Below are 13304 nucleotides of genomic sequence, written 5' to 3'. Positions count from 1 at the left end.
AACACAGCGGAGAAACAGCAACCCGAACACACTGAAACGGAACACCCAGTTTACATAACAACATTTAAATCTGTACAAAGTGAAGATGGCGAAACCACAATTCAAACTGAAAATAAAAGAGTTTCTCAAGAGGAAGGCATCGTTGTTGAGGAAGTGCTAAGTGACACTGAACCCATTATGGAAGACACTACACAATCAAATATTGAAATTGTCGAAGTCAGCGAGCCTACAGGTGATTTTCTTGAAATATTTTCTAACTCACATACATACAAAAACATGCATATTACGGCGAACAATTCTCGTAGTAAAAACATGTTACTAGAATTAAGCAAAAATTCTCAAATACGTCTTCGATAGATTTTGAAATTAACTTGTCCAGGTACTTGATTTGAGATTGCGATTAAAACGTTATGAATCAAAGCGAAAAAAGTAGCTTCAAATTTAGTAACACAAACATAAAATTTACACTCAAAAACTCGAAATTCTGTTTAAACACTTTTGGCACTATAATTACTAACAAGATTGACTAGAAAACTTATAGTAACATAAGTATTCTAGTACATTGTATGTACTCAGGTTGTATTTGTACAATAAAAAAGAGCGTAATATGTACATTACAGACATTGATCAACATTTTAGTTAACATAATATGCAAGCATCTTAAACACTTAACTTTATGAACTACAAAGTTGATGTGTTTTAACGCATTATATAAAATGCAAATATAATTTTAACAAATTAGTTTAGTGCTAACACACAAACACATAATTTTTTCTCAAACAGACCAATACAACAAAGAGTACACTATCACAGAACCCGAAGATGCAAGTGCAAATAACACCGTACATACACCGACCAAAGTTAAAAAACCCAAACAGAAAAAGACACAACCACATCAATTTGAACAGATTGACGAGACTGGGGAACTTGAGGGGGGTGCAGGGGAACCTGCAGACAAACCCAAAAGCGTTGTAGAAAATATACCAGATGAAGTACAGGTTGAGAAAAGTACAGGGGAGAAATTAGGGCCAGGGCCAGCTGAGAAAAAAGAAAAACCAAAGAAGAAGAAGGTGATAAAGCCGAAAAGGAATGAGATGGATGATTATATACAGTTCCTGATACACCAGGAAATACCGAAAACGGTCTTACAGCCGTATGTACGTACTGAAATGGAACATCCACAAAGGGCGCGCCGTGACTCGTCTATAAAACCAATGAAGCTAACTCCGATGAAAATTGAGAAAATTGAAGTAAAAAAACCGAAAATGATTGAAATAAGCTCAGTGGTCGAATTTCCGCAAATGCTCAAGCTCAAAACTCCGAAACAACGTCCACAGGAAGAAAAGAAAAGGAAATCCAGCGAAGCCTCCTTTAAAAATAAAAAACTTAAGAGTTTGATAAGGTTTATACCTTACGCACCGTATTGCTTTCCTTATACGGTTATTGATATGGAAACTAGGCGAGATAATGGTGAGCTCTCTCGAAATATAGAAGAAGCAGAGGAAGTATTGAAGAAGCGTCCAAAGAAATTCAAGCATACTAAACCTGTTAAAGCTGATCTAGAAGAATTCGATTTGGAAACATTTGAAGATGAGAGCAAACCGTTAGATGAAACCAAAGACAAACCAAAGTATAAACGGGGCAAAAAGGACAAAAATGAAAAAGAAGATGAACATAGAAAATTAAAGATTGGTAAGGGTAATCTTCCGGAAAATGTTGAATCAACAGAAACCGTTGAGTTGAAGCCAGTAAAGTTCGATGATAAAACTCAAGTTGAGGCTGAGAAACCAAAGGAAAAAACTAAAGGAAAGAAAACGATAAAGAAGGTAAAAGAATCAAGTGACACCGATGATAAACTTGCTTTCGAGCCCCTCTTGAGTGATGACGACACTGAAGAAAAGGAAAGCAAACCATTCTTCAAATTTGAGGTCATTGAATTAGAGCCCAAGGAAATGCTAGAGGAATCAAGTGATATTTCGCGACCTGAAAAAGAACGCAAGAAGAAACGTAAACTAAAGCTTAAAACAGAATTAGAAGAAAATCTCGTTGAGATAGTCGAAATTTCTCCAACTGATAGCAATGATAAGCAGTATGAAGTTACCGTAACTAGTTCAGAGACTAATGAGAGTCAGTCAAAGGAAAAGAAGATACTCAGAAGAAAAGTTAAGCGTATGAATAAAGAGGAGTTGGATGACTTTATCACAGAGCTTAAGGATGAACCTGATCAAGCCTTTTATGAAACCGCCATGACTGATTTCTTCGAAGTGAAGTTGACTGAACTGGAACCTGAAGAGATTCCTGATGATAATGTTTCCCAAAAAACTAAAAAGCGTAGAATTTTGCATAAGCGTGGAGAAAAAGAAGAGGTTTTAGAAATTGTAGAAACTGTTCCTTCATCCGGCGAGGAGCCATTCTACGAAATATCAATCAAATCAATTGAACCGGAAGAGGAAGCTGATACTCAAAAGCCTATTGAAAAGCCAAAACTAAGAACTAAGAAAATGAAAAAGGATGATCTAGATGCGTATATACAGCAGCTGATAAATGCGGAGATTCCAATAACTGAACTTGAGAAATATGAAAAAACTGAAATAGATGCCAAGCCGAAGAAACCAAAGAAGCATAAGATCAAACAACCTAAGGCCCATATCGATGAAGGTGAAGCTTTTGAGGTGGGTATCATACAGGAAGAACCAATTAAAAAACCGAAGGTCAAGAAACCCAAACCTCAACCAAAACTTGAAGAGGAATCAGTAACTGAACCCGAAAGTGTTATTGAGCACAAGGAGTTTACAATCAGCACGATTGACTCGCAGCCCATTCCAGAGCAAATTGTGGAAGAGCTAGTTAAGGCAGTTGTACTCGACCTGGACGAAATTATATCAAACATCGGTGAATCCCTCCCTATCATAGAATTGGAGAAATCTACCGAGACCGTCCCTCAATCTATTGAAGAAGTTGAACGCTTAGAAATTAAAACAATTAAAAAACGCAAAGTGAAAACTAGAAAGGGATCAAAGCAGTATGAAATACAAATCGTGGAAACTACAGCACCAGACGATGATCATGCAGAAGCAAAGGTTGTAGTTATAACAACTGAAATCGTTGAAGACAATACTGATGTACCAATCGAAGAGCAACCAGAAACTCCAAAGAAAATAATAAGAAAGGTGAAAAAAGATAAGCTCAAAGAATATATAGTCAGCATTATTGATGAGGCCCCAACGGAACTTCTAGCCAAAATTTCTGAGGACATGTCCCCTGTTTCAAAAATGGAACCTTTAGATGATGATGGTTTCAAAAGTTTTAAAACTACTGTAGCTGATGATGTTCCTGAAGATGATGTTAAGCCTGAAGTTGAATCGGTTGACAGTCCAACAAGCAAGCCAAAGGATAAAAAGAAGAAATCAACTAAGCTGAAAAAGGTTACAGTAATTGAAGAGCAGCCAATTCAGGGTGAAGACAGCACTAAGGGAGAGGAATATCCTAGTAAGGATGTAGAAACATCAAAAACACCGTCGCACGATGAATATTCAGTTGAGATAACAGAAATAACACCTAAATCTAAGAAAAAGGTGCCGAAAAATAAACTTGAGAAGCCTATGCCTGTCCCGATATCGGAACACAAAATTCGTATTGAGGAACTAGCACCTGAAACAACAACCGAACAAGTTATTAACGAACAAGGAGAGGAAGTTGAAAGGGTTACAACTAAGCGAAGACTTAAAAAGAAGGAGGGTCCAAAAGAATATCTAATCGAAGTTGTTGAAACCTATGAAGAAAATAAGCCCGAGGCAGAATTGGTTATTCAGACTACAGAAATAATACCAGAATCAGACACTCAAGCACATGAAGATCACAAAATTAAAGTTGTGAAAAAGAAAAAACCCAAAGAGGAAAAAATTGACACTTATATTCAACAGTTAATAGAAGAAGACGTTCCAAAAACAGAGCTTGATGTCTTCGAAACAACTGAATTGGAATCAACCCCGGAGTCAAAGAAACCAAAGAAGATAAAGAAACACCATAAGAAAATCACCGAAATAGTTGATGGTATTCCGCATACTGTACATGAATTTACCATTCAAGAGTTCGAGCCAGAAGCAGAGGTAGTACCCGCAACCGTTACAGAAATTGAGGATGATGATACCCCTGAAACACAGACTGAGGATTTCGAAATAAAGGTAACAGACGAACAGCCTAAACGTAAGCCGAAGAAAGAAAAGAAATCGAAGGTGTCGGTGGTCGACCAAGAACCAGTCAAAATTGAGGACATTGGGGAAACTGTAGAAGTTATTAAGATAATTGAAGACGATGGCGCAACAAAAGAAGTTCAAGTAAAGAAGCGTAAGATCGTTCGCAAGCAAGGTCCAAAGGAACATGTTTTTGAAATAACAGAGACATCAAATAATGAAGAGCCTTTGGCGGAAGTTACCATCGTTGATATTACAGAAGATGAAAGGCCAAGCGATACAGTTGAACCACTTGAAAAAAGGAAGGCACCAATCAAAAAGCCAAAGAAACTGAAACGCGAGGACGTGGAAAGCTATGTGATTAATGTAGTGGAAGAGTTTACAGAGCCAACAGAAGTTGAGGAAAATATTACACCAATTCCTTCTCCGATTTCGGAACAGACCATTCGTGTTGAGGAACTAGCACCTGAAACAACTACCGAAAAAGTTATTAACGAACAAGGAGAGGAAGTTGAAAGGGTTACAACTAAGCGAAGACTTAAAAAGAAGGAGGGTCCAAAAGAATATCTAATCGAAGTTGTTGAAACCTATGAAGAAAATAAGCCCGAGGCAGAATTGGTTATTCAGACTACAGAAATAATACCAGAATCAGACTCTCAAGCACCTGAAGATCACAAAATTAAAATTGTCAAAAAGAGAAAACCCAAAGAGGAAAAAATTGACACTTATATTCAACAGTTAATAGAAGAAGACGTTCCAAAAACAGAGCTTGATGACTTCGAAACAACTGAATTGGAATCAACCCCGGAGTCAAAGAAACCAAAGAAGATAAAGAAACACCATAAGAAAATCACCGAAATAGTTGATGGTATTCCGCATACTGTACATGAATTTACCATTCAAGAGTTCGAGCCAGAAGCAGAGGTAGTACCCGCAACCGTTACAGAAATTGAGAAATTGACTGAGGATTTCGAAATAAAGGCAACAGACGAACAGCCTAAACGTAAGCCGAAGAAAGATAAGAAATCGAAGGTGGCGGTGGTCGACCAAGAACCAGTCAAAATTGAGGACATTGGGGAAAATATAGAAGTTATTAAGATAATTGAAGACGATGGCGCAACAAAAGAAGTTCAAGTAAAGAAGCGTAAGATCGTTCGCAAGCAAGGTCTAAAGGAACATGTTTTTGAAATAACAGAGACATCAAATAATGAAGAGCCTTTGGCAGAAGTTACCATCGTTGATATTACAGAAGATGAAAGGCCAAGCGATACAGTTGAACCACTTGAAAAAAGGAAGGCACCAATCAAAAAGCCAAAGAAACTGAAACGCGAGGACGTGGACAGCTATGTGATTAATGTAGTGGAAGAGTTTACAGAGCCAACAGAAATTGAGGAAAAGATTACACCAATTCCTTCTCCGATATCGGAACAGACAATTCGTGTTGAGGAACTAGCACCTGAAACAACAACCGAACAAGTTATTAACGAACAAGGAGAGGTAGTTGAAAGAGTTACAACTAAGCGAAGACTCAAAAAGAAGGAGGGTCCAAAAGAATATCTAATCGAAGTTGTTGAAACCTATGAAGAAAATAAGCCCGAGGCAGAATTGGTTATTCAGACTACAGAAATAATACCAGAATCAGACTCTCAAGCACCTGAAGATCACAAAATTAAAATTGTCAAAATGAAAAAACCCAAAGAGGAAAAAATTGACACTTATATTCAACAGTTAATAGAAGAAGACGTTCCAAAAACAGAGCTTGATGTCTTCGAAACAACTGAATTGGAATCAACCCCGGAGTCAAAGAAACCAAAGAAGATAAAGAAACACCATAAGAAAATCACCGAAATAGTTGATGGTATTCCGCATACTGTACATGAAGTTACCATTCAAAAGTTCGAGCCAGAAGCAGAGGTAGTACCCGCAACCGTTACTGAGGATTTCGAAATAAAAGTAACAGACGAACAGCCTAAACGTAAGCCGAAGAAAGAAAAGAAATCGAAGGTGACGGTGGTCGACCAAGAACCAGTCAAAATTGAGGACATTGGGGAAACTGTAGAAGTTATTAAGATAATTGAAGACGATGGCGCAACAAAAGAAGTTCAAGTAAAGAAGCGTAAGATCGTTCGCAAGCAAGGTCCAAAGGAACATGTTTTTGAAATAACAGAGACATCAAATAATGAAGAGCCTTTGGCGGAAGTTACCATCGTTGATATTACAGAAGATGAAAGGCCAAGCGATACAGTTGAACCACTTGAAAAAAGGAAGGCACCAATCAAAAAGCCAAAGAAACTGAAACGCGAGGACGTGGACAGCTATGTGATTAATGTAGTGGAAGAGTTTACAGAGCCAACAGAAGTTGAGGAAAAGATTACACCAATTCCTTCTCCGATATCGGAACAGACAATTCGTGTTGAGGAACTAGCACCTGAAACAACAACCGAACAAGTTATTAACGAACAAGGAGAGGAAGTGGAAAGGGTTACAACTAAGCGAAGACTTAAAAAGAAGAAGGGTCCAAAAGAATATCTAATAGAAGTTGTTGAAACTTATGAAGAAAATAAGCCCGAGGCAGAATTGGTTATTCAAACTACAGAAATGATACCAGAATCAGAGTCTCAAACACCTGAAGATCACAAAATTAAAATTGTCAAAAAGAAAAAACCCAAAGAGGAAAAAATTGACACTTATATTCAACAGTTAATAGAAGAAGACGTTCAAAAAACAGAGCTTGATGTCTTCGAAACAACTGAATTGGAATCAACCCCGGAGTCAAAACAACCGAAGAAGATAAAGAAACACCATAAGAAAATCACCGAAATAGTTGATGGTATTCCGCATACTGTACATGAATTTACCATTCAAGAGTTCGAGCCAGAAGCAGAGGTAGTACCCGCAACCGTTACAGAAATTGAGGATGATGGTACCCCTGAAACACAGACTGAGGATTTCGAAATAAAGGTTACAGACGAACAGCCTAAACGTAAGCCGAAGAAAGAAAAGAAATCGAAGGTGACGGTGGTCGACCAAGAACCAGTCAAAATTGAGGACATTGGGGAAACTGTAGAAGTTATTAAGATAATTGAAGACGATGGCGCAACAAAAGAAGTTCAAGTAAAGAAGCGTAAGATCGTTCGCAAGCAAGGTCCAAAGGAACATGTTTTTGAAATAACAGAGACATCAAATAATGAAGAGCCTTTGGCGGAAGTTACCATCGTTGATATTACAGAAGATGAAAGGCCAAGCGATACAGTTGAACCACTTGAAAAAAGGAAGGCACCAATCAAAAAGCCAAAGAAACTGAAACGCGAGGACGTGGAAAGCTATGTGATTAATGTAGTGGAAGAGTTTACAGAGCCAACAGAAGTTGAGGAAAATATTACACCAATTCCTTCTCCGATTTCGGAACAGACCATTCGTGTTGAGGAACTAGCACCTGAAACAACTACCGAAAAAGTTATTAACGAACAAGGAGAGGAAGTTGAAAGGGTTACAACTAAGCGAAGACTTAAAAAGAAGGAGGGTCCAAAAGAATATCTAATCGAAGTTGTTGAAACCTATGAAGAAAATAAGCCCGAGGCAGAATTGGTTATTCAGACTACAGAAATAATACCAGAATCAGACTCTCAAGCACCTGAAGATCACAAAATTAAAATTGTCAAAAAGAGAAAACCCAAAGAGGAAAAAATTGACACTTATATTCAACAGTTAATAGAAGAAGACGTTCCAAAAACAGAGCTTGATGTCTTCGAAACAACTGAATTGGAATCAACCCCGGAGTCAAAGAAACCGAAGAAGATAAAGAAACACCATAAGAAAATCACCGAAATAGTTGATGGTATTCCACATACTGTACATGAATTTACCATTCAAGAGTTCGAGCCAGAAGCAGAGCTAGTTCCCTCATCCGTTACAGAAATTGAGGATGATGATTCTCAAAAAACACAGACAGAGGATTTCGAAATAAAGGTAACAGACGAACAGCCTAAACGTAAGCCGAAGAAAGAAAAGAAATCGAAGGTAACGGTGGTCGACCAAGAACCAGTCAAAATTGAGGACATTGGGGAAACTGTAGAAGTTATTAAGATAATTGAAGACGATGGCGCAACAAAAGAAGTTCAAGTAAAGAAGCGTAAGATCGTTCGCAAGCAAGGTCCAAAGGAACATGTTTTTGAAATAACAGAGACATCAAATAATGAAGAGCCTTTGGCGGAAGTTACCATCGTTGATATTACAGAAGATGAAAGGCCAAGCGATACAGTTGAACCACTTGAAAAAAGGAAGGCACCAATCAAAAAGCCAAAGAAACTGAAACTCGAGGACGTGGACAGCTATGTGATTAATGTAGTGGAAGAGTTTACACAGCCAATAGACACACTCACACAAGTTGAGGAAATTATCTTGAAAGAGGATGATGAGGTTACTCACGCTGAAGAAATTCCCTTAGAAGATGTTGAAGAGGTGACTGAAGACAAAATTCCCAAGCTTAAAACGAAATCCATAAAGCCGAAGAAACCCAGCAAGAAATCAGAAGATCACACAATTCGTATTGAAGAACTTGCTCCTGAAACCACTATCGAAGATATTGTCAACGAAGAAGGAGATGAAGTTAAGCAGGTAAAAACTACGAAGAAACTTAAGAAAATAGATGGACCCAAGGAGTATTTGATAGAGGTAACCGAAACCTATCAAGAGAACAAACCAGACGCTGATATTGAAGTGACAACCTTTGAAATACCTGTAGACGAGACAAGCAACGTAGATGGAGATCAGCCAGTTAAGATAGTTCAAAAATTGAAAAAGAAGAAGGCCGTAAAGGATGATTTAGATAAATATATTCAAGAACTTATTGAACAAGAAATTACAAAAACAGATCTAGAGCAATATGAGCCCACGGAAATTGAATCGAAGCCCAAGCTTAAGAAAAAAGTAAAAACCCATCATAAAAAGAGTGTGGAAATAATTGATAATGTTCCCGTTACCGTTCATGAGTTTGACGTTACGGAAATAGAACCAGAGCTTATAGAGGAAGCTAAACCATTGGATATTTTAGACAATCCTGAAGATCAAACTTCTGAGAATGAAGAGCCCGACAAATATTTGGCAAATGTTTTGGACGAGATATTAGAACCAACACAAAGCCCTGAAGACATAACTGACAAACCGACAACAGCACTTACGGTAGAGAAGTCACAGAAAAAGAAAAAGATAGAGAAAGTTCCGATAGTTTTAGATGAAATATCTGAATTTACTGAAATTATACAGCAGCCTACAGAAGACGGTGTTGTGAAAGAAGTTTCTGTGAAGAAGCGTAAGGTTACTCATAGGAAGGGCTCCAAGCAAAGCATCTTTGAGATAACTGAAACTACTAGCGATGATCAACCTATGGCAGAAGTAACAGTCGTGGAGCTTACGGAAAATAAGTCATCCATTCCGGAAGAAGCGCCGATTGTTGAACAGAAAGTATTAAGGAAAACTAAAAAGCTAAATAAGGAAGATGTACAGGAATATGTCATCAATGTTATTGATGATTTTGTGCAAGAATTGCCCGTTGAGGCAATTGAGGACGAAGTAACGGAAATTCCCGAAAAGAAAAAGGCTAAGACTAAAAAATCTCCAAAGGAATATAAATTCAGTGAGCACGAAGAAGTTTTGCCCGAAGAATTTGAAAAACCTAAGGATGATGTTCCTGAAATGCCAGTTGAGACAATACATGAAGCCCCCGTGGAACCCACTGATTTCACGATAGGTGTTACCGAAAATGTTACTACAGATGATAAGAAACCTAAAAAACCGAAGAAGCCATCAAAGTCAAAGCCAGGTTATGAAATTGAGTCTGAGAAACATCCAGACTATTTAATAAAGGTATCGTCAACAGAGGAAACATCGCCGAATGATTTAACTGAGATTGAAACCGTGAACCTGGAATCAGAAGAGGTACAGCCAACAGAGGAACCAGTTTTCCAAATAGAAGAAATCGAAATTACACCAGATGTAGTTGAAGAACAGGACGAAAATATCGAAACAACAAAGAAAGTCGTTAGTAAGCGAAAGATCAGAAAGCAAGTTGGCCCTAAGGAAGAAATCATAGAAATTGTTGAAACTGTCAAGGACGGGCTGCCTGAATATGAAGTCACAGTAACTACTGAAGAAGCCGAAAAAGAAGTTGAAGAAAATCCTCAAGAAGAAAAGCCAAAGAAGGTTAAGAAGACCAAAAAGATTCCAAAGGACGATTTACATGAGTATATACAAAAACTTATTGAACAGGATATTCCAAAATCAGAATTAGAGAAGTACGAAAAGATAGATTTCGATGAACCAGTTAAAATGAAGAAGAAGAAGCCTGTGAAAAAGATGAAAGTTACAGAAGAAGAATTTAAGGATACCCCTGAAGTATCAATTAAAGATGCTCCCGAATATGAAACACATCCATTGGAAAGTCCTTTGGAAGAATCACAATTGATGGTAACTGTTAAAGAAATCGTAGCACCAACACCAAAAGAAGAATCCTTTGAAGTTACAGTTCTAGAAGAATTTGTTGAAAATAAGCCGATTCCGGATAGTGAAGGGGAAATTAAAATAAAGGAAGTAAAAACAAAGAAAATAAAACACAAAAAGGGTCCGGAAGAGATAATTCATGACATTACAGTTGTTTATGATAAGGATAATGATGAATCCGAAATTACTATAGTAACATCAAGTCCAAACGAAACTGAAGATCAAAAAGAAGTTACTGTTAAGCAAAAGCGAACCAAAAAAATTAAAAAGGATGACGTTGATGATTTCATTAAAACAGTTATTGAAGAAGATATACCACGAGAACAGCCATCTGACGTTGTCGATGTTACTGAGGAAACGACTCCTAAGAAAACACCTGAAAAACCAAAGAAGATCAAAAAGAAGGAAAAGAGGCCGTCAGTGGAAGAGAAATCAACGCCAATAGATAATGTAGAAATTGTGGAGAGCTTACCAACGGAAGAACCAACGGAAATATTCCCTGTGGATGTAGTGGATGTATCTCCCACCGTCGAGTCTGATAAAGAAGATGAAGTAACCCAAGACGTTAGTGTACCCGAAAAGAAAAAGAAATCTCCTAAGCAAAAGATTCAAGTTATTGAAGAACTCCCTCAGAAAGAGACTGATGTCCAGCCTTTGGAGATTGTAGAAAAAGAGAGTGATATTGAAAAGCCAAATGAGAAAGAATACAGTATCACTTTCACAGAAGAAGAATCTAAACCAGAGGAAAAATTGGAAAAGAAGCCAAAGAAGGTTAAGGATAAGCAAGTTCAACCAGAGGAATCAACTTACGAAATCTCTGTTAAGGAAAGTCACATTCAACTCGAAGACCTTCCTTTAACTGTAGAAATGATCGAAAGTGAAACGAAAGAGGAAGTAACCACAGATGATGCTGGCGAGGTCCATAAGGTAGTTACAACAAAACATAAGATTAGACGTCCAAAGGGAGAATCTGATGATGTTATTGAAATAATTGAGGTAGTTACTGATGATCAACCTAATGCGGAAATTACAATTGTTGAATACGAGCCGGTACAACCACAAGAGGAAGAAAAGGCTAAGGAACCGAAAAAGAAATTAAAGAAAGTTAAAAAAGATGATATTCATGACTATATACAAAAACTTATAGACATGGAGACTCCTAAAACTGAATTGGAAAAATATGAGAAAATTGAGTTCGAGCCAATACCCAAAGATAAACCTACCGAAACTGCGCCTGTTACAGTGACAGATGAATCTCCAACCGAGAAACCAAAGAAGGACAAAAAGTCGAAGCCAAAAGAGTTGCCAAAGAAAGAAGAATCTTTACCAGAACCATTGGCTGAAATTAAGGTTATTGAGGAGGAGGAACTTGAAAAGCCGAAAGTGGTCGAAGTAGTGGAAGTTCAACCGGAGGAAGTCAAAATTACAGAAACAATTACTGACGAGGGCCATCCAGTTCAAGAGAAAACTACCAAGCGAGTTTTAAAGAAGAAGGGTCCTAAGGAAGACACCACCTTCAAAATAACAACAATTGAAAGCGAAGGCAGTGATACCGTTACTGTTATCGTCGACGAGGAACCCGAAGCCATGCCAGTTGAGGCTATTGAAACTCAACCGGAGAGGACGGAAGAAGAGAAACCAGAGCCCAAACCGAAGCCTAAGAAATCAGTGAAGAAGGTTAAAAAAGATGATTTGGATGAATATGTTAAGAAACTTTTGGAGGAAGAAACACCAAAGACTGAAATGGAAGTGTATGAAAAAGTTGAAATGCCAGAAAAACCGAAAGACAAAGCCCCAACAGAAAGTGTGACAGAACTGGCAAAGCCTGACGTACCCGAAACCCCAATAGCAGTTCTTGACTCGACCAAACCTAAAAAGACCAAAACACCTAGACCAAAACCAGTTGACGTAGTCGAACAAAGACAAGACGAACCAACGGAAGAGACTATTTCTGAGACTAAAGACCTAACTGAAGATACACCAACTCAAATTGCACACCCCGAGGACACAGCCACTCCACAAATTACACCAAGCGCACAAGATGAAATATCTACTCAAGATGACACTAAAGATACAGTTCAAAAAACAGTTAAGCATAAGAAAGCTAAGCCAGACACAGTTAAAAGCGTTGAAACAAGTAAGTTATTAGATGAGAGTTTTTTGAGGCTTAAATTTTCCACCGCACACGCAGCACCTGTTCCTTTGTCTGTGTCTTTTGCCTTTGTTTATTCCAACGTTGACTTCCAATATTTCGCGCCTTTGCCATCCTCTCTTTTTTACTCTCTCTCTCTCTCTATATTTCTTACACTCTCACTTTTGCTTTCTCTCCCCCCTTTCCATTATAATTTTGTGCTCAATAATTTGAGCATAAGTTTAGCTGAAAATATTTGCCCGTTTGCAATTTATATCCACATAAACACTGTTACCAACCCAATGCATGCTCTTTAATTCAATAAAAAAAAAAATACTAAAATTCTTCTTGCATCCTTTAAATCGATTTCCACACTATAATCAATTAGAGTATTCTCTAAAATGACTAACTGTTTTGAAATACTTATGTGTACAGTTTTTAAATATTTAGGAAATTTATCTTAAATTGGACAAGCGTTCCAG

The 13304-nt window shown here is 37.7% G+C and overlaps 1 protein-coding gene across 7 annotated transcripts in view; it reads left to right on the top strand.

The window, feature by feature from the left end:
- LOC135438178 (titin-like) overlaps positions 1–13304 on the top strand; it is a 123630-nt gene that overhangs the window by 97251 nt on the left and 13075 nt on the right. For 5 of the 7 annotated variants that reach the window (XM_064696383.1, XM_064696382.1, XM_064696380.1 and 2 more), the window contains 2 exons: positions 8–232; positions 784–12828. The exons of 1 other annotated variant lie outside the window; for it this stretch is intronic. In XM_064696383.1, coding sequence (XP_064552453.1) covers positions 8–232; positions 784–12828 — 12270 coding nt within the window. The remainder of the gene's footprint in view (positions 1–7; positions 233–783; positions 12829–13304) is intronic. One more of the 7 variants, XM_064696386.1, reaches the window with a different exon arrangement.

This window comes from Drosophila montana, unplaced genomic scaffold (genome assembly GCF_035044405.1).
Source record: "Drosophila montana isolate Dmon_TW-CO22-7 unplaced genomic scaffold, ASM3504440v1 contig_3847_1, whole genome shotgun sequence".
Lineage (NCBI taxonomy): Eukaryota > Metazoa > Arthropoda > Insecta > Diptera > Drosophilidae > Drosophila > Drosophila montana.
The sequence above is the reverse complement of the archived record's forward strand: the minus strand, read 5'-3'. Positions and strand labels throughout refer to the sequence as shown.